The 21333-nt window shown below is 38.9% G+C and overlaps 1 protein-coding gene, 1 long non-coding RNA gene and 1 other non-coding gene across 5 annotated transcripts in view; 2 read left to right on the top strand and 1 right to left on the bottom strand.

Annotated features, from left to right (window-relative positions):
• Positions 1–1770: 1770 nt before the first annotated feature.
• Positions 1771–1845, top strand: Trnai-uau (transfer RNA isoleucine (anticodon UAU)). The gene has a single exon. It is a non-coding gene; the product is annotated as a tRNA-Ile (tRNA).
• An 846-nt stretch (positions 1846–2691) lies between these two features.
• Positions 2692–14752, bottom strand: LOC124972467 (uncharacterized). The gene is made up of 5 exons (XR_007106465.1): positions 14619–14752; positions 7918–8072; positions 7544–7804; positions 3788–3916; positions 2692–3650 (listed from the first exon to the last, which is right to left on the bottom strand). It is a non-coding gene; the product is annotated as an uncharacterized LOC124972467 (long non-coding RNA).
• Positions 14753–18055: 3303 nt separating this feature from the next.
• Positions 18056–21333, top strand: part of Rpgr (retinitis pigmentosa GTPase regulator) — a 55520-nt gene continuing 52242 nt past the window's right edge. For all 3 annotated transcript variants that reach the window (XM_047536603.1, XM_047536601.1, XM_047536604.1), the window contains exon 1: positions 18056–18255. In XM_047536603.1, coding sequence (XP_047392559.1) covers positions 18093–18255 — 163 coding nt within the window. In that variant the 5' untranslated portion in view covers positions 18056–18092. The remainder of the gene's footprint in view (positions 18256–21333) is intronic.

The following is a 21333-nucleotide window of genomic DNA, read 5'->3' as shown; positions in this document are numbered from 1 at the left end:
AAATGGTTGTTACTGCAGTGAGAAGCTCTGGTTTATTTCAGAGTTTACTAATTACATAAATAATGTTTATAGCTAGTTGTCTAGCCTCCTAAAGAAACTACAACATTTGCATGCAGTATACCCTTTAGTTGTCTTCCAAGTTCTGTGAAATGGTTGCAGGTGTTGTATTTTCTACTGGATATGAACAAAGAAGTTTGTATCCCTGTCTGAGACCAATACCCATCCTGTGGACATGAGAGGGAGTATCCTTAGAACGAAGTTGTGGTTGGCAGAGTGGAAAAAAGGAAAAAGTCTCAGTCATTTATGACATTATTAAATTTAAAAATCAACCAACCTAATGACCTTCCTAACCATTGAACACCTTGTTATGTGAAATGATTAATGTCCTTGTTGTTTAAATCACTCTGAATTGGGGTTTTGTTTCTTGCAGCCAAATGCCTACTGATACACAATTTGGATTAGGTTTTGAAGAGTTCTCATATGACAACATGGAAAAAATCATGTCTAGTTCAGAACCTATTGTTCAAAATTTATCCTTATTGCATGTATCACTAGTTTGTTCCTTTTATTGTTGAGCAGTACCCAATTGTAAGAACCTATCAGTTTATTTATCCATTCCCCTACTAAAGGATACTTGGGGTGTTTCCATTTGGGGAGTTTGTAAATAGATCTGCTATAAACATTTCTATATAGTATTTTGTGAGAACATATGTTTTGTTTTGTTTTGTTTTACCTAGGGCAGACATCCAAGAATAGAATGACTGGATCTTAATGTACTTATATGCTTAACTTTTGAAGGAACTGTCACATTGTTTTCCAGAATGACTACATCATTTTGCAGTCCCAGAAGTAAAGCATAAGAGATCCTTCCAGCACTTGGTATTGTCAGTATTTTTCAGTGTCACCAACCTAACAGATATGTAGTGCAAATGATGGTTTTAATTTGCATTTCTTAAAAGGTTAATAATGTTGAACATCTTTTCACCTGATTGTCATCTGCATGTCTTCTTTGATGAAATGTCTGTTAAAACCTATTATCTACTTTTTAAAAATTAATTTGTTTCTTATTGTGTATATATATTCAAACACACACACATATTCTTGATACAAGATCTTTATTGTATATATGACTTGCCAATAATTTTTCCCCAGTCTCTAGCTTATATTTTGTTCTTGAGACAGTGTCTTTTTTCCATATTTTTATTGCCTTATAGTTGTATATAAAATAAGGATTCACACATCAATGTTCATAGCTGCTCAGTTCACAATAGCCAGATTGTGGAACCAACCTAGATGTCCTTCAATTGATGAATGGATAAAGAAAATGTGATATATATATACAATGGAATATTACTCAGCCATAAAGAATGATGAAATTATGGCATTTGCAGGCAAATGGATGAAACTGGAGAATATCATGCTAAGTGAGATAAACCAATCTCAAAAAACCAAAGGATGAATGATATTGCTAATAAGTGGATGATGACCCATAATGGGGGGTGGGAGGGGTTAGTGTTAGGGTTAGAGTTAGGGTTAGGGAGGGGGGCAAGAATGGAGGAAGGAAGGACTGTATAGAGGGAAAAGAGGGGTGGGAGGGGTGGGGGGAAAGGGAAAAAATAACAATGAATCAAACAACATTACCCTATGTAAATTTATGATTACACAAATGGTATGCCTTTACGCCATGTACAAACAGAGAAACAACATGTATCCCATTTGTTTACAATAATAAAAAAAATAAAATAAAATAAAATAAGGATTCAGGGGACTGGGGAGATAGCTCAGTTGGTAGAGTGCTTGCCTTATAAGCATAAGGCCCTGGGTTCGATCCCCAGCGCCCCCCCAAAAAATAAGGATTCATTGTTACATATTTGTACATGTGCATAATATAACAACATAATTTGGACAATATTATTCCCCAGTATTCTCCCTTTCCCTTCCCTCCTCACTCCCCTTGATCAGACAATATCTTTTGCAAAGCAAAAAATTTTAAATTTTGATTAAGTTCAATTTACCATGTTTTTCATTTTATGGATCAAGCTGTTGATACTATACCTGCAAACTTTTTGTATAACCCAAGGTCACAAAGATGTTCTATGCATTCTGAAAATTTTATAGCCTTATATTTGATATTCAGATCTATGATCCATTTGAGATAAGTTTCATCTAGGGTTTGAGGTTTAGATTGAGGGTTTCCCCCCACATATTGATATCCAATTTCCCTTTTCTTATGAGTGCTCTATGTCCTGGATCATATCCAGTATGAGGAAGAATCCAATAATTCTTATGCATTAATATCCCTGGGATGCTTCATAAGCTGTAAAGCTCTGCCCTATGGAAGAATTATTATGTGACTTGGATCTGCATGGGAACTGGCAATAGGAAAGAAATTAGAATTATGATAGTGAAAGAAATCACCTCTCAGCTGGTTGTTTTTCTCTCCACATGTATATGTGTTACCCAAGGAGCTCCTGATTTACAGAAAATCTGAAAATTATTTTTCAATTAACAGATGATAATGGAACTTTGTCTAAAAATATTGATTCGGAGATGTTTTCTTGCTATATCACTGATGAGTGTTCAAATGGCAGACCCTAAGAGAAATTGTGAAATCAGTAAAGATTATCTACACCCCTTTTCCCACTGTATACTTCCAACTGAGGCTCTTGAAGAAGGTAATCAGTTCCCCCATGAAGTCCAAAATTCTGAACAGAGTTCATCAAATTTAAGTATAATCTTTATTCTCTCCTGCCATTTAGAGCACATTGCCACTGAAGTCATCCTTCTGTTGATCACTTAATCTTGCAGTTCTTGGTTTTAATCTGAGCTCAGAATTTTCCAGAGCTTAGAAAGGGACAAGAATCTCAAATTTTCATGCCTAATGCTTTTTATTTTCTGATCTAGTAAATTTCAACATAGCAGACAAGATTAAGAAATGCACAGCACAATTTATGAGACAGGAAAAGGGTAAAAATTATGGTTAATGTTCCAACCTCATGTCAAAGGTAAATGAGATGCAAAGGGCAAGTTCTTTTCCAAGGGTACCCTTTTATTTGCTCAAGCTCCCACCCAGAATCCTAGAGCCTCTCTTTCCTCATAGGTTGATTCCAATTCCTCCCCTTGGAAGTGCAGAGGTCAAGCTGTGCATAAAGGAGATTTATTAGCAGACCAAAGGCTATCAGGCATTAAGCAAACAGAGAAATCACAGATGTTCAAAGTTCACCAGTGTCTCAACCACCATCCCTGAAGCTCCCTGGGACTACTAGACACTTCCGGGCTTGAGTGATGAGGGCCTTGTGAGATCATTGGCATTGCTTCCTGTTGATCAGGGCTTAGTCTAGAAGCACTGTCTCAGTAATAATTTCCAAGACAATATTCTCCCCTCAAGTCCAGGACACATATTCTTACATGTACTCAAAAGTCATGTTTCATGAATGCCTTCTCTGCCCATTTCTAGTTCTTAGTGAAATGTGCAGTCATCTTTATAGTTGATACCTCTCACCAGACCCTACTCAGGAAGTCATCTTGACCGGCTCTTGATTGTTTTATTAGGTTACATGTGCTAAGCAAGTGCTCAGCCCTTACCTTCAGCTACTGGTTAAACACAGCCTTCTTTTCTTAAGATTGATCAATGGAAACAACTCTGTGGCCTGTAAAGATAGAACCTATCCAGTATCTAGAAGATAAGCCATGGGAATCTTTTGTCCCCAGTATGAAAGAGAAACAAGTCCTTTTAGTGCAATTTTGTTGAATATTTGGAGGCTGGATTATGAGACTAGGTACTCACCATCACTGATTTCTTCCTCCTGAATTCTTCAACTGGAGTTCAGAATCATTTCTTCTGGAAAACCAAGGAGTTCATTCCCAGGTCATGCTTGTTACCCAGTGTATTGCCATCAAGGAATAGGCAGATCATCTGGGAAACAGTATAGGTGAGTTAATCCAAGGGTTTGGGAGTGAGTTATGACCTGGAGAGCAATTTATCCTAAACAAATTAGTTTCTCTAAATCTTAGATTCCTCCTTTGTTGATTGGTGGCACTATTAGTTCCGACTTGTAGCTTTGTTGTGAGGATGGAATGTGATAGTGGATTATAGAGTACATGGCTCAGTGTTTACCATGAGGGAACTCTGACCCAGGAAACAAGGCTGGAAGATCTGGCAATTGAAAGATGTGCAGCATGGTGGGGCTATTGGTCATCCTTTATTTGGAGGCGACCATAGCCATTAGCCAGCCCCCAGCTTCAGTTTTAGCCCCCAGTTTCCTTTTAGTCTTCATTTTGTCCCAATTAGCCCCATTGGCCAATTACCATAGGCCCCTTTTATATGCAGACCAAACAAAGAAGGAACACTGCCAACAGGTTACATAAGAGGGCACATGCTCACAATTTAATGTTTATGACCTTGAATCTATACACTGAATTACAGTGTTTCTGGCTTTGACTAACCGTAACATAACCGATTACCAGCCTTGGCTACACACTAAAAACATAACATAGCCCACCGGAAGTCTTGGTGAAGGAGCCTAAGTATAGCCATGTTTGTTCCTGACCCAACAGTGTTCAATAAATGTTAGCTTTTGTTAATTACTACAATCAGTACATGTGGTAAGAACCCCCACTTCTGGTCCTGTGGTTGGCTTATAATAGTCACTTTCCTAGAAATAAAAATATTGAGGACCCCTGCTTTCTTTCATTCACTCTTTGGAATTGTGTGAAATTTCAAACCACCCTGTTGTCCTCTAAATTAATAAAAAATAAGAAACAAGTGTAATGCTTCTCAGTGAGCACCTATATATGGTTTCTTCTTCCCTTTTCCTTTTTCCCATAAATGATGTGAAAACAAAGAACTTTGTTCTCCTCAGTACATCAACTGCCTAACATTGTAAGTTTCTAATCTTTTATTGTCCTTCTGTGACCCTGTCATGCTAAGCAACCTATCCCATTTGAGATGGAAATGAGATAAAGTAATTAATGATTGTTAAGTGCTTCAAAAATACAAAGCACTCTATAAATGCCAAGAGTGATTATTGCCTTCCAGTGTAAAGAAGTATAATAAAAATGGATCATAAAATCTCTTCACTATCATGGCCACTACTCTTTTTGCCAGTTAAAATTTACAGTTACAGCCTGCTTATTCAAAGCAATGAGGGACATGAAAACAAGGCAGTCATTTTCTAAAGGAGGTTCATCCCAATCAATTGAACATAGAATGACTTTGGAGACATCAACAATACATTTTGCAAAGTCCATATGAAAATAACACATGAAGATCACCTTCAGAAACCAGGCACAGTGGTGCATGCCTGTTATCCCTGTGACTCTAAAGACTGAGGCAGGAGGATCACAAATTCAAAGCCAGCCTCAGCAACTTAGTGAGCCCCAAAATAAAAAATAAAAAGGGCTGAGGATAGAACTTAGTTACTGAGTGACCCTGGGTTCAGTCCTCAGTAGTGGAAAAAAATAATTTTAAGTCAAACATACACTTAATACACCTATCCTACTGGCTATCCTAGCTTAGTAACACAACACATGACAATTGTTGGTTGGTTCCCCCCTGTGATTATGTAGCTTACTGGGTACTGGGGCTTGTTGCTGCTGGTCAGAATCATGAGTGTATCAGATTGCACAGAGCTAGCCCAGGAAAAGAACAAAATTCAAAATTCAAAGTAGAGTTTCTATTAAATGCATATCATTTTTGTACCATTATAAGGTTAAAAAGAAAGCCAAACGGTTATAAGTTAGGAACCATCTATATATCACTACCATGTATTTGTTCTCATGCACTATGCATCACAGCAGGACACTACACAGAGAGGATAAATAATCCAGATAACCTTTGTGTTAGGAAGGGGGCAAAGGGTAAATGCATTACTGAGTTTAGAAGAAACTATTTGATCACCTTAAAGTGAAAACTATTTGCTAGTTTCACTACTCTAATTCCAAATTGAACAGCATTTGAAACTTGCCAGGTGTAACTGCCATGTCTGGAAATCTACCTATTTTTTTGAGTTTAAAGAATTCCAGGGACTTCAGTAGGATTCTACAAATGGTTACAAAAGGGGAGGAATGTAAACAATTGAATTTTCATTGGAGAGCATGAACATATCCTTGGTCCAGGATTTAAGGTTGTTTTGGAGCCAAATTATTATAAAAATGTTTTATAGTTTTGAAATTGACCACAATTTTCAAAACATTCTGTGCTATTTTCTTCTTTTTCATCCTGACTCTGCCCTTTGATTTGACAAAGTGATGTTGGCACCTGACACCATTCCTTAACTTTATTAAGAGAGTATAATTAAAAGTTATTTGTGTTCAATTATTTGCTTATCTGCTTCTTTGATTGTGCTTTCTCTTTTCATCAATACCAATTTTAGCTTCATTTAATCAAAGTGGTGAAATAATTAGATAGATAAGAGATTTAAAGTAAAAGTGATGCATCAACCTTGATAAGACCCTAAGGCTTCCTGGAATATCAACTTCCTTTATCACTGTTCTCCCTAAGATTCACCTTGATTTTTATATGCATTTTAAATTGGCAGGGGAGGTGGTTACCAAGGAAACTATTAAAATCAACAAGAAATGTCAAAAGGCACATAAGGTAACAAATGCTTTAGTATTTAATATTATAGGGAAATTCAATGAATATGTAGAATGTGACATATGCAGAAGTATTATATTTAATGAGCAATTGGGTCAAAAATGATCATTTAAAACAACTCACTAGATAAAAATAAGATCCTAAATTATGCATTCGTTAAACTCCTAATGTTAACCTCATAGCTTCCTTACTAGATTTGTGAGAGGTCTGAGACATAGATGGACCTTGAACATCTTAATCTAACTCTTTCCTCCAGAGGACTAGAGAGGTACAGTGACCTCCAAAGCAGTTAAAGGGGGGAGAAAGAGAAAGCAAATGTTAGAACAAAAACAACTTCTGGACCTCTAATGAAAGCATTTTTTACTGTTTACTGAGAGAAAAGTTTTCACTGCTCATCATCCAAACCCCCACTTCAGCTAGTATAAAGTTTTACTCTCTCTCTACCCTCCCTCCATGAATCTAGCCTATTGGCACATGATCCAGTGGATGCTCCCACCTTGGGTTTTGAATCTCGAATGACTAAAGAAAAAGAGGCAGTGAAATGAAATTTACCATGCTGGTATCCACCAGTATTTCTGGCCATGTTCAGTGGCTAGCAATGTCTTGCTTAGTGACTAGGTCCAGTGGTGGCTGTGGACAACAGCTAAGATACTGGCTACACCACAACCTGATTTCCTATTGCCTCCCCTCCCTAGTTTCCCACATTTGCCCAAGTATTCCTCTCCAGGCTTCCTGTTAATTCTCTGAGTTCCCTGATGGTTTCCCACTAAATCTTCCCCCCCCCCCAAGAACTCTGACTGATTCAGAAATTGGTATCATAAAATAACCTGGAGGCAACTGACCTTCAGAGAAAATTGATAAAACTGGAATTGGTTGACTGACAGTAAAACTCCCCCTTAGAAACACGACAGCAAACCAGTTTATTAAACAATTGCCTATGGTCACCTGGAATGTCCAATGAACATCCAATTCAAAGGACAATAGTATGAAGGGCATGAGGAGTTCAATGGCAGCTGATGAGTTGACTGCTTCTTATAATAAATAGCTTAATGGTGTAAAAAAGTCATTTGCCTCAGCAGATCTGAGATGGTTGAAGATAAATTCAGACTTTGACTTGATCCAGTGTGTTGATGAATTACAATATCAGTAGTATTCACAGTCCTGACAGGTTTCTGAGTTGCATATTGTGGCATTATCTGGGTTAGACTGAAAGTGGAAAATTGACATGGAAATATATGAGAGGATTTAGAGGACCCTACGAATGCTGAACCTTTAATTCTCATTGAATCTTCCTTGCCAGCTTAAGAAATCTTTCCTACCTTGCCTGATGAGACTGTTCTTCCCTTGAATGAAGATGCTCTTTCACCTGAGGGAGTTACCCTGCAAGATGAAGTCAGTTTGCTTCATCCTTCTCCTTTCCCCAACAATTCCCAAGATTGTCAGACGTCAGCATGATCCCAAGAAGAAGGTGGCTCTAACAAAGTCAAAAGTCAGAGAAAGTCAATGAACTTCCAAACTTGTAGTTTATGTTGGTAAAACTCTGAGAAGTGTACATGGGAATAAGTATAAGGATGCTTGATGGAGGATGAGAAATGTAATTTTAGATTGGTCTAATACTTCAAGATTCACTGTAGATTGATGAGCAGCCATTTTGAATCTAAGGAGTGAAATAAGGTAAATGTTCCCAGAGAGCAATACTTCAAGCAGTGTACCTCACTGCATTTTAACTGAAAGGAGAGATGATCTGAGGCATGGATCTATACCACTTTATGAGCAGTGGCTCATGATTTGGCCAGATAATTAGGCACATTGGAAGAACAAGATTAAAGACTGGAGACAAGGAGGTTTTGAGGAAAATGTGAATGACTTCTCAGAAGGTAGGAATGTTGATGTCCCTATGAATACACACCAGAAGCCATATAGGGTGGAGGAGCCTCTTATGTCTGTCATGTTTATTACTCAGTTAATAAATGTTGCATTTCATTTTAAGGACATAAATATAATATAAATGTTTCCTATAAAGATAGCAGCTGAAAATCTCCAACACCATATTAAAGGAAATGCATGTTCAGTGAAGTTTACACATCCGTAACCCAAGAGGTCTTAAGCATTCTACCAAGAAAATATTGACTAGAGAATTCTACTGGATGGACCCGTATATATTGTTGACTGCCCAGCATTTGAATTCCCAACTAAATTTGTGTATCTTCATCTTGCTCTCTTTCATAAAGATCTACAGAGACAAAGAGGCCTTCCTGAGATCAGGAAATGGAGGAAGGAAGGATATATGAGAGAGAGAGAGATAGAGATAGAGATAGAGAGAGAGAGAGAGAGAGTGGAAAGGGAGGGAACTAGAATTTTTTTAAAAAGTCAGTAATCTTTTTTGATAGTCTTACTATTACAGATTAATAAAAAGGGACTGAGGAGGTCATTTGTCAGTAGAGACTTGTCTGTTTTTAAGAAGGGACACAGTCTTGTTTCTGAACTTTTTCTTAATATCTAGAAATCTCCCATTGTGTGAGTTTTGAAAGGCAGTGTCCCAGTTCCCACCAGAAAAGCCAAAGGCAGGCAATATTTCCTCTATCCAACCCTTGGAAAAGAGGGTGTGGATAGGTGAATTAGCCTCAGCCAATTGGATGCTCCCACTCAGGACTTTGCTCTTGGGAGTATGACCAAATGGTGAAGGGACAATCAGTGAGATTAGAAGTATGGTGAAAGCAGCAGCTACATCTAGCAGTTGTGTCTTAGCCAAATTATTCCTGTTGGGTGGCCTTTCTTGATCTCTGTCTTTTCTGTTTCTGAGCCTCCTTCCCCAGTCATCCCCAGCCTTCATACTGACTCTGTGCCCCAGTTGATTGCCTCACATGCTAGATATCTACCTATGAAAGCTGATTTGTGTGGGCTACATCAATGAGCTCTCATCTTCCAGCTTTTGGTTGGTTTGACTATTGGAATTCCAGCAGGAGAGTGGGGAAAGGGCAAGTGAAAATTGTTTATTCTCATTGTTCCCTCCCTATCTGGATATCATGGGTTGGCTTGCTCTTCAATAGAGATTTACTTTTCCATTCAAGGTGACCTGCTCTACACGACTCTTTCTCCTTCCAAGTTCTAATAAACTCTCCATCCCTTTATATCTTTGGGCCAAGGGATAGTAACAACTCCACTGCTGTTAGCTCTGGGTCTGTCCAACATTGCTATTAGCACTATGCCTTGGGTTTGTCCCAACCCCTTCAAAATTGGTTTCTTTTTAAAAAACTATTTTATTTGTTCTTTATAGGTACACATGACAGTAGAGTGTATTTTGATATATGAGGCATACATGGAGTATAACTTCCCATTCTTGTAGTTGTACATTATGTAGAGTTACACTGGTCATGAATTCACATATGAACATAGGAAAGTTATGTCCAATTCATTCTATTGTCTTTCCTATTCCCATCCCCGCTCCCTTCCCTTCATTCCCCTTTGTCTAATCCAATGAACTTCTAAAATTGGTTCCTTTTAAACTCTGAAATTATCCTAACACGAGTTTGTCATCTGTTAGTTGGAAACCTAGCTGATGGACCTTCAATTACATTCCTTTTCTGGTTAACTTTATGACAAGGAAACCCAACAGACTTTGCATTCTAAGAGAAGGATAAGGAAGGAACAAAAGTTCAGAGTTGGGATCAAAGGTGAAATTTTCAGTGAATGGTAATAGTAAATGGGCTGAATGTATCCAAGGGACCCTGTTAGGAAAAAGTCACCCATGGAAAGGCTGAGATTAAAAAATGGCTCAAAATACACTTGGAGAGTTTTCAAGCCTGATTCCCAGTCACAAAGGGCAATGACAAACAGCAGATGTAAAAGGGAACCTCTGTTCACAGACACAATTGCTGAACAGTTGGGCTATTCATTTTTAAGTGTCTGACAGTCATTAAGTCCTCCCTCTCTCCCTCCCAATTCCTATAGTGCTTTGCACAAAGTAAAATGCACACAGGTTCTTCCAGATGTCTCCTCCCTAGTTTTCTTTGCTGTGAAAGAGAAACAGCTGCGCCATGTTTAGAATGAGGCAGCATGGAAAAGCTATTAATCTGGCTCCATCTAGATGCACCAAGACTAACTGCAAGGCTGCCTCCAACTTAATTATAGGAGTGTGTACAAAGTAATGAAACTTTAAAAACACAGACCATGAAACACAAATAAGGGGAATTAAAACTATGAGGCAAAGTAATATGTAAAGAGCTTGCTGAAAGCCAGGAACTACAGCTTTTGTTCACATCATCTCATTTAAACCACCGAATTCTGCAAATTTGAAGTTATTGTCCTGATTTAACAGAAAAAGAATCAGAGGCAGAGAGCAAGCAACTTGCCCAGATTACTAAGGTAATCAGTGGTAATGCCTGGATTCAAAACCTCACTTTCCCAAGCCTAGTCTCTAATGTGGGGTGTGTGTCACCCTCGGATGTTCAAGACAATCCATCTTAGTGAAGCAAAACAAATAATAAAACTTTTAGTTATTTTTTTAATCTTATTTTAAATTCTCTATTTTTTGTGAATGTTTTACAGTGCATACAACATATGAACACAGTAGTATAAATATGTAAATACACATTATTGTTTCTGCTGGGTAATATCTTCTGATCTCTGCCCTCTTGTCTGAGCCTCATTCCTCAGTCTCCTCTCCGAGTCTGTGTACCAGCTGATAGCCTCAAGTACAAGATATTAACTCAGGAAAGCTGATTTGCATGGGCCATATCAATGGGCTCTTATATCTTCTGGCTTTTGGGTTGATTGGAAGTGAAGATGAATAATCTAAAAAGTTTGAAGGGTACTACTCAGTGCTCTTTCAAGAGGCAGTAGAGTGTAGTTTTTAAGAGCATAGATTCTAGTTCAAACCTCAGCCCTACTGTATTTTAGCTGAGAGACCATAGATAACATAATACCTTGGTTTTCTCTCCTGTAATATATGGGGTTGAACAGTTAATATGTAGAATGCCTAGGAAATAACTAGTGTATAATAAGAGAGATTAACCGAAGCTACAATCACCATACTCCATGGTCCTTCAAAGTAGCTATCCAGGAAATTGCCTCATCATACAATTACTGTCACAGTTACTAAAAAATTCTTCTTTTGGAACTGCATCCTGATTTAATTCATTACCCATCCAAGATCATCAGATGTACTTCTTTGTAGTCACCCTGTATTTGTGACTTATTTTTCTTCTTGACAGTATTTTAAATTTTCATCAACTTAAGCTTCAAATTATTGTTCAAAATAACTTTTTCAAAAATATAATCAGAATAAATCTGTTTTCTAAAAATCTTTCTTATAGGCAAAGTTTAAGGATTTTCCATTTCCATAGCTTTTTAACCAGCACATATCCCATGCTTTGGTGTCTCTTCCAAAAGAAGAGTCAAAGAATTTTCTTAGCAATTTGCAACAATGCTAGGTTAGGTGACCTCCCAAAGAAGGGGACTTGTCTCATTTGGATATATGAATCATGTCTAGCAAAGAGTGATGCCTACTTATATTACAGCAAAAAATCACCATTTTATTAGAGTATGATGTAATGGAGGGAATCCAGTTATTAGTGTGAATAAAACTAGGTTTGAATCCTGGTTCAGTATTTGCTAAGAGAATCACTTGCAAATCAATAACATATGTAAAGTGATTTAATAATTCCTTTCTTTTCAGATTTGGGGTGGGAGATGAGCTCAGTGAGGTAGAGAGCCATACAATGTGGTCCTGTAGGCTATGGTTAGGACTCTGGCTTTCCTTATGGGTGAAACCAGTAGCCATGGGAAGGTATTTTATGAGTTTAAATTTTTTAATAAAATAGCATAATATAATACACATCATTTTGTGATTTTTTTCTCTCAAAATTATGTTTTCATGAATTTTTCACTTTTATACATGTAGAACTGGTTCATCAGTTTTGACTGCTACATAATATCCTGTTATGTAAATAAAGTGTGTCCACTCCTTTGGTGATGGACATTGAGGTTAAATGTTAGTCAGCTTTTCATTGTTGTGGCAAAATACCTGAAATAAGCAACTTATAGGGAGGAAAGTTTTATTTTGACTCAAAATGTCAGCGATTCAGTTGGTTGGCCCCATGATTTTGGGCCTGTGGCAAGGCAGTACATCATGGAAGGAGTATGTGGCTGAGGAAACTTCTTACCTCATGGCAACCAGGAGGCAAAAGAAACAGGAAGAGACCATAGTTCCAATATCTACTACAAGAACATGCCCACAATGACCTAACTTCCTTCACTAGGCCCTACTTATTAAAGGTTCCACCATCTCCCATTATTGTGGTAGATTATCAAACAAACCTTTAACACATTGACCTTTCGAGGAATCTTATCCAAATAATACCCACTTTTTTTTCCTAGGATACTGCTGTAATGAGAATCCTCATATATGCCTCTTTGGCACAGGTTACCTTTTCAATTTTATTTAGTATTGGCAAATTAATGTCTAATGTGATTACACAAATTTTGCCAATAGTCTTCCTATGAAGATATAGCCTGTATAAACACTCAAAACTAAAATTATTGATATTTAATGCCAATCTTACAAGTATAATGTGTTATCTAATTATTACTTATTTTCCATTTCCCTTATGTCCAGGAGGGATGAACATATTTTAGTAAGCATATTGACCATTTGGATTTTTAACTCTATGAATGCATGCTATATCCTTTGCCCATTTTTATCATCTTTTGCCTTTTCCTTATTGATTTATTGATGTCTATACATATTCTTAATACTAGCATCTTTGTTCATTAAATGTCTATAATCACATATATCTGTCTTTTCCTTTCTGGCTTCTATAGACTAGTTTTTATGCCTTTCCACAGTTTAAATTCTTATTACTTATTGTCATTCGGATATGCGGTATCTCCCAGAAGCTCCTGTGTTAATACAGGAATGTTCAGGGTAAAACAATTAGATTATGAGAGCTGTTAGTAACCTGGTCAGTAGATAAATCAGATTTTATGGATTAATAATTTGAATAGATTAACTGGGTGGTAACTGAAGCTAGGTAGGGTGTGGCTGGAGAAGTGACTCACTGGGGACATGACTTTGGGGTTTATACTTTGTCCCCGGCTCCTTGTGCTCTCTATTTTCTGTCATAAGTTGAGCTGCTTTCCTCGGTCATGCTCTTCTACCAGGATCTTATGCTTCACTCAGGCCCAAGATAATGGAGTTGGCAGACGATAAACTGAACCTCTGAAACTGTGAGCCCAAAATAAACTTTTTCTCCTCTAAGTAGTTATTGTGAGGTATGTTGATCATAGCGATGAAAAACTGATTAACATACTACCCAAAGTGTTTCTATGGACCAACAGCAACAGCAGCAACTGGGAACTTGTTAAAAATGCAGAATCAGAACCTTAACAAGATGTCTAGATGATGTGTATACAAATTAAGGATTTAAAAATACTGGACCAAATAATTAAGAAAGGAACAAAAATGCAGATTTTTTTTTCTCTGGGTAGCATCATGGACACCCCCCCGAACTTCTTCTTTTTCATAAGTAAAAGGATTTGGACTTGTGAGACCTCAGAGCTGCATGAAAAAATTCAGAAATCAGAAAGTCCATTAGAATCTGTGTTGAAATTTTGGATGTTTGTGAAAATTTCACAATCAAGGTTGCAAAGTGGAGACACGCAGAGAAATAAATAGCAATGGCAGCTGTACTGTAAAGCAACTCGGAATGCAGGCCTTGGAAGTTTTGATGAATGCTGTCAAAAAAAGAAATGAATTCAGCTAGGAAGCACAATCCATCAAATGTCTTCCTTGTTCATACATGCCTCTATTTTTAGTTGACACAAAATGCTCCAGAAATGAATAACAACTAGAATTAATAGAGGAAATTGCTGAGACTTGTACATGTTTTCAGATGTACGATGACTTTTGTGCATCAACATGATTTCCTGAGGATTATCTTGAGTGTTTGGCCATGTATGCAGAGGGCATCAAAAGAGCACAAGAGTACTGCTGAGAGTCATAAGCCATGGAAAACCCTACCTTCTCCAACATGAAGGAGGTAACTCCATGGGCTGAAGCAATCTGACTGCAGTGATTGCAGCAGAGGTATTAACTGCTCACTGAATGTCCAAGGGCTCTCCCGTATTCCTCAGTCCCCGAGGAGCACAGAGGCACATAACGCTGGATCTGGTCAATGGGTTATAAGAAGGAGAAACATATCACTTCTGGCCTGAAGCATTCAATTTCCTGCTCCTTCTCTCTTGCCTTGCTACAGCATTCAAAGAGATCACAAGTTGCATATGGTGTAGCTATAATGTAATCAACCTTCTCTCAGTAACCTGGGCTCCTGTGTAACCAGATGGAGCAGATCTCCCCATTGACCCATACTGAACATATAGTATGTGTGAGAAAGAAACTTCTTTGTTTAGGTTACTGAGATTCAGGTGTTTGAACTGTGGCATATCCTAGGTTTTGATGATGAAAACAGTTGGCATAGTCAACTCTGCCTCATTAATAATAGCTAACACTATTGAGTGCAGTTCTATTCCAGGCTCCAAGTTGTTTCACATGCATTACCTAATATCTCCCAACAACCTTCTGAGCTGGACAGTAGTACCATCATATACTGTATCATGTATGATCTAGACCTATATCATAGCTATAAGTATGATACATATGACATAACTCTAGATCATATATATTAATGGTATATAGATATCATGTATCTATATATATAAATGTATCATATACATCAATATTATATTGTGAAAAGAGGGTTTTCTCCCTCTCTTCCTGTATGCTAGAAATGTTGTCTCCTTCTAACAGGGAAGCTCATCCACATGGGGTCTGGATGTCATCTCCTCCTGCATTATGTTATTGATTATTATCTCACTCTCCTGAATCTGCACTCTCTCCATCTACTCCATTTGAGTCCTCAGTATTCTCAAGTCTCTCCTAGTTTCACAAAAGCCTTCCATCCAACTAACTTCCCTGACTACTGTCTCCTCTTCCCTCTGAATCCATCTCTATATCCTATCCAAAGCTTTCACTTTGATGTCTTTTCCTCAGTTTCTCCCACTCTGTACCTACTCAAATGACCCTACCAAACAGCTCTTTTCAACATTAATGATCACCACATTGCTAAATGAAGTGGGCATTTGGCTTTTACCCTATCTGTCCACATTTTGTGACCCAATTGGCCATGCCCTTCTTGTTGAAACACTTTTCCATAGGCTCTCCCTTTATGGTCAATCATCTTTTGCTGAGCCATTATATTTTAACATTCTATACTACTCATAATAGCCTCTTCCTCTTTTTCCTTCCCATTCTATAGTAACTTTCCAGTCTTTCACCTGTTCCCAAGGCTGTTATCACCACATAAACCCAGGCATTCACCAAATATGTGCCTCTGTGTGGGGCTTCTGCTTATCAATTTCCTGCTCAGCTCAACACCTGGATGTCAGCACGCTCAAGGCTGAATTCACTATGTTCTCTGCACCTTACCTACCTAACCCGAGCCTCCTTCCTCCATAAGTTGTGCCATACCCCTCCAATTTGCTTATGCTGGGAACCTGGGAGTAGGGTACATCAATGCTTAGGGGAGTGCTCAGCATCAAAATGTGCTTTACCGCATTCTGAAAGTTTAAAAGAAGCAAATGAAAGCATATCATAACTAATGTAAGTCTTTTGAAATTCTGATTTTCCCATAGTAACTATTATGATCCTTTAAAAATGAACATCAAATCCTTTGGGCCCTTTCTTTGCTGTTGATCTGTTAGGTGGTAATCGAGCACTTTTTAAAAATAACTTAATTATTTTTATTTATTTATGTTTATTTTTATGTGGTGTTGAGAATCGAACCCACTGCCAATCGAGCACTTTTGAAAAATAACTTAATTATTTTTATTTATTTATGTTTATTTTTATGTGGTGTTGAGAATCGAACCCACTGCCTCACATGTGCCTCATGTGTGGCTCTACCACTGAGCCACAGCCCCAGTCCCAATCCAGCACTTTTTAAGAGTCGATAATCAGACACCATTTCCTGTTGGTCTTACCACCTAAAATATTTTTAAATCTGCCTGCTACTTTCCAGTGCCAATGCACTGGACTCCAAGGCAGCCTGACCACTAACTTATCTGTATACCTGCAATACCCTTTGAACTTTTCTCACTGCTCTGATTTACTCTCCACAGAGAAGCCAAGTCAGGCAGAATGATTTCAGGAACACATGTAATTGATCCTGTCCTCTTCCTCCATGGCTTAAAACCCCTCAGTGGTTTACTTTGGATAAAAATCTCAGATTCCTTAACAGGCCCCAAACTCTGCCACCTCACCTGGAGCCTGGAGCCAGCCTCTTTGAGTTCCTGGAAAGAATAAACTTCCTCATGAGCTGCATGGCCAACTTGCTCTGCCCAGAGGTCTCATTTCCCTTTCAGCTTTCCCTACTTCAGTTTTTAGACTTAAAGTCCTTTCTCTAAATGAGTCTTTCTTAACATCCCACACCAGATCAGTGTTTCTTGTTAAATATTTTCTTACTATGCCTCAGTGTGCTTTGTAAGTAAATGATTAATAATTAATGGATAATTTAATCTGCCACTTTAATGTGAATTTTAATGACATTTTTCCCTGAGAAAGAGTTGGGAACACGCTCCAGTTCACACAAGTAATTCAAGGATCCTTGGATCCAACTTTGTCTGATTCTAGAGCCCTTGCTTACAACTACCACAGGCATATATATGTACTCATTCTGGAAGATAACTTTTTGCCTATTTATTTTATGATGGTTATGTGTTAATGCATGGGAAACCAATGTGTAACCAGAAAAACACAATATTCACTGAGTAGAGTGAATTCTATACACCTGTATTTTCCTCCTTTGGGAAGCAAGTTTGTTCAGACCACAAGCTGGACAAGCTAAGTATGGCTCCTATTCTCCCCGTGTATAATCTGCACATCTGTAAACAGGGGTGACATTAGCCGCCTTACAGGACTGTAATAGCCCTCATTTGCTTAATAAATATTTAATGAAAACCTAGTATATTCTATGCCTTGGTTGACATACTGGGGATACAAATGTAATTTAGTATATAAAACGTTTAGCAGAAAGCTTAGCTCATTTAATGCTATATGTGGTCATTATTAGTAGAATTTTCATAGTTGTATGTCGACGTCTGCGTATGTCACAAAGCCCCAGTGAGCAAGTATGTGAGATTTGTGACGTTTGTCACTATCCAGGCAGGATCCCTGTGGGGCCTGTTTACTCCCAGCAGAAGCGCTCACTACTGAGCATCGCAGCCCGGTGGGGCCGCCCCTCCCCGCCGAGCCGCCAGAGGGCGCGCGGTCTCTACCGCCCCGCCCGCTGCCATCTGCGCTTGCGCAGCACTGGCCGCCGCGCCTCCTCTCCCCTCCCCCATCCCCACACACGGCGTCTGTCCCGCCTCGTGCCCTAACGCTCCGCCTCCGTTGCCCATAGCGGCTGTTTGTTGACTTCCGGGAGCGCGGCAGCGGCCAATGCCAAGAGGGTCGCTATGGGGACCCTCGGGGGTACTGAGGCCCGCATTGGCGCCGAAGCGCTGGCTTAAGCACCCCCGAGTTGCCCCCGCGCCCTTCCCAGTCCAGACGGAGATTTCCCTTACGGTCCTCGGCATGGGGGAGCCCGAGATTCTGGTGCCCGGTGAGTCGCGCCCTCGGCGGTGGCGGCGGGCCGGGAGGGAGGGTCCGCGGGCGGGCGAGTGGCCAGGCCCCGCCTCCGGGCGGGTCCGGTTGGGGTATAGGCCCGAGCCTTAGCGACCCGACCAATACCGGCGCTCTTGCCCGGCTTCCAAGAGTAACTCAGGGAGAGGACCCGACGGGACGAACGGGACAGGGGGCAGTGGGGAAAAGGGTTCCTGTCTTTCTTTTTTTTTAAATAAACTTTCAATGAGTTTCTCGAAGGCAGGGACACTTTTTTCTTCACTACAAACTTCCCGAAGTACCGGCTTCAAACTTGGGCGCCTTGGAGGTCCTCGGGACCCAGTTACATATTGAGTGCAGTAAAAAGGGGGTGTTGAGGAGGTTGGGGTTAGAGGGGGTGGAAGAAACGAATTAGAGAAAGGGGTAGAAGAGGAAACCTTGAGCGAGCGATTTGGGGTTTGTTTTTTAAGACTTCCCCTCGCAAAGCTCAACAATTTGAAATACATTTGACATTGTGACCTGTATCTCCTACGACAACACAGAAGTTCCATGAAGCACTACTTGTTATCACCTCTTGGGATTCGCTCGGAGTTTTCTATAATACATTCGTTAAAAATGCTGATCGTGATCTACTAAATTGATTTTTCAGACCCACTAATGGATCATGACCAACAGTTTGGAAAAAAAAAAAAAACACGCTGATCAGAACAGAATTATAGTCATGAAATGTGTATTGTGTTTTGTGCCATGCTCCTGACTCAAACACAGTTAGATTCCTGGCCTCCTGGAGTTCAAGCATAATGAAAGTTACAAGAAAGTAAATAAAAGTGCAGTTTGACGGTAGATGCCAGGGAACCAGAACAGAGCCACTAAACTCTTGGGGTGGGGTGTCAGGGGGAGGCTTCCTAGAGAATCAGGACAAAACAGTTTAGTGATTCATTCTGGGAAACTGTTCTCGACCCTGGCTTCCCAACTCTCAATTACTAATTTGAACTGTGATGCTTCACAAGGGTTCTCAAAAGATTTTCCATAGTGACTGGTCTCTTGTGCATTGATACTAATACTTATATTTGCTACATTTTCCTTTCTGGTACCAGTTAGTTTGTGTGATGATCCTCCTTGAGATTTCCTCAAAAACTGGATCTGGCCTATTTAGGATGGGCCTGTGTATGTATTTAAGTGGTTATTGGGAGCTTGCAGGGGTTTTCACTCTCTTCAAAATGGCACTGGACCAAAACAATTTGTGAATACTACTCAAATCAAGTAATGACTTAATTTAAGAATGTTAAATCTTGACATTGCTGTTCCCCAGTCTCCAAGAACCATGGCATTTTGTTATAGTGTTTGGAGGAACAAAATAAACCATTCGTTCCCTTGCAGAGCTTGAGAGAGAGAAAAAAATTCTCCAGAACTAATGAGAAGCTTCCTGAGTAGCTCTATTGAGAGAATTTTTTCATTTTATTCTGGATCCTTAAACTGAATCCTCAGTTCTCAGTAGAAATAGCAGGAAACTGAAATGCTTCTGTATTAAAGACTTAGATAATCTTATCCCTGACATTGAAAGTGTTAAAAGTTATGTTTGACTACCTTCTCACCATTAAGATGACCTGAAAACAGTTATGAATGTATGTGTGTGAGAGGGAACTTTTCTATGTGTAAAGTCACAGACTCAAAAATAATTGATGTTTATTAAAGGTCTGTTACTCTCAGTAACTTTAGAATATAAGTGGGAAAACAAAAAATTGAGTAACAAAAGATGTTTGGAGAGGTAGCTTAATAGTGCATAGTTAATTGCCATGTAAATTCTGTACATCACATAATTCAGAGAAACCAATAATCACTTCCGGCTCTTACAATAAAGGCAGTGTTTACAGAGATGGCTGTGAGCTAACATGTTGGGTATTCTAGGCACCATATTAGGTTCTTTACATATACTATCTCATTTAATCCTCAAAACAACCCTATGAGTTTGGAGTAGCCCTATATTTACACTATTATAAATACATTTTGCATTTATTTAGCTAACCTTTTTGTACTTGTGTGAGATTCAGGGTATATAATAAGGAGTATTGGTACTAAGACACTATCCAATAAAGACTAGTCATCAAAGTCTTGGTAAAGTGACCTGTTCTGGATCACATAGCTAATTATTCACAGAGTGAGAATTTGAATACTGAATTACCCTTAAAGCCCTTTTGTCTAGCTGCCTTCCTGTATTACAAATGAAAGAGGTATTGTGTGAATAATTTGTTTCTGTCTTGACCCTAGTTTTATGGATACTCATTGGAATTACCAATAGAGAAATAGTTAACTATTTGTGGTTATATTCCTTCCCTTGTATGAGAACACTGGAGGTTTTTTTGAAAAACTGAACCAAAGAAAATCCGAACTATATAGATCCCCCCCCTAGGATGTCCTGGTGAGCCTAATCAGAAAACTCAATACTGTCCTATTTCTGAATGTAGAAAAGAGCTCTTGGTCCAGGGACCAGACCATGAGGTGTTAACCAAAGTGAATAGGGCACACATTGTACCAGCTCATTCCCAGGATCAGATGTCTACCTGATGACAGCAGAACTATTAGTAATAGATGACTGCCTTCCTTGTGATAACATATTTCTCACATTATACCAGTAATGAATAATACATGATCAATTTAATAGATTTCATAGGTCAACCTAGAATGAAGTTTAAGGAGTAAGACTGAATTAAGGAGGATGAAGGAAAACTTAAACAGTGCTTGAAGCTGGATGTGATGGTGCATGGCTGTAATCCCAGCTACTCTAGAGGCTGAGGCAGGAGGGTTACAGGTTTGTAGCCAGCTTCAGTGATTTAATGGAGACCCTGGCTCAAGATTAAAATTAAAAAGCCCTGGGGATCTGACTCAGTGGTAGTGTACCCCTGTGTTCAATCCCTAGTAACCTCACCCCCCCCAAAAAAATGCTCCAGCAAAGTAACCTCACTCCCCCCCAAAAAAAGTGCTCCAGCAAAGGCAGAACTGTTGTGAGACAGGGATTTGTGTGGATAAATTACTAAAAGTATATTTTCATAACTGGCAGCATATTAAAAGTTGTTAAATA

This window comes from Sciurus carolinensis, chromosome X, assembly GCF_902686445.1.
Source record: "Sciurus carolinensis chromosome X, mSciCar1.2, whole genome shotgun sequence".
NCBI classification, from domain to species: Eukaryota; Metazoa; Chordata; class Mammalia; order Rodentia; family Sciuridae; genus Sciurus; species Sciurus carolinensis.
This window is presented reverse-complemented; position numbering and strand designations above follow the sequence as displayed.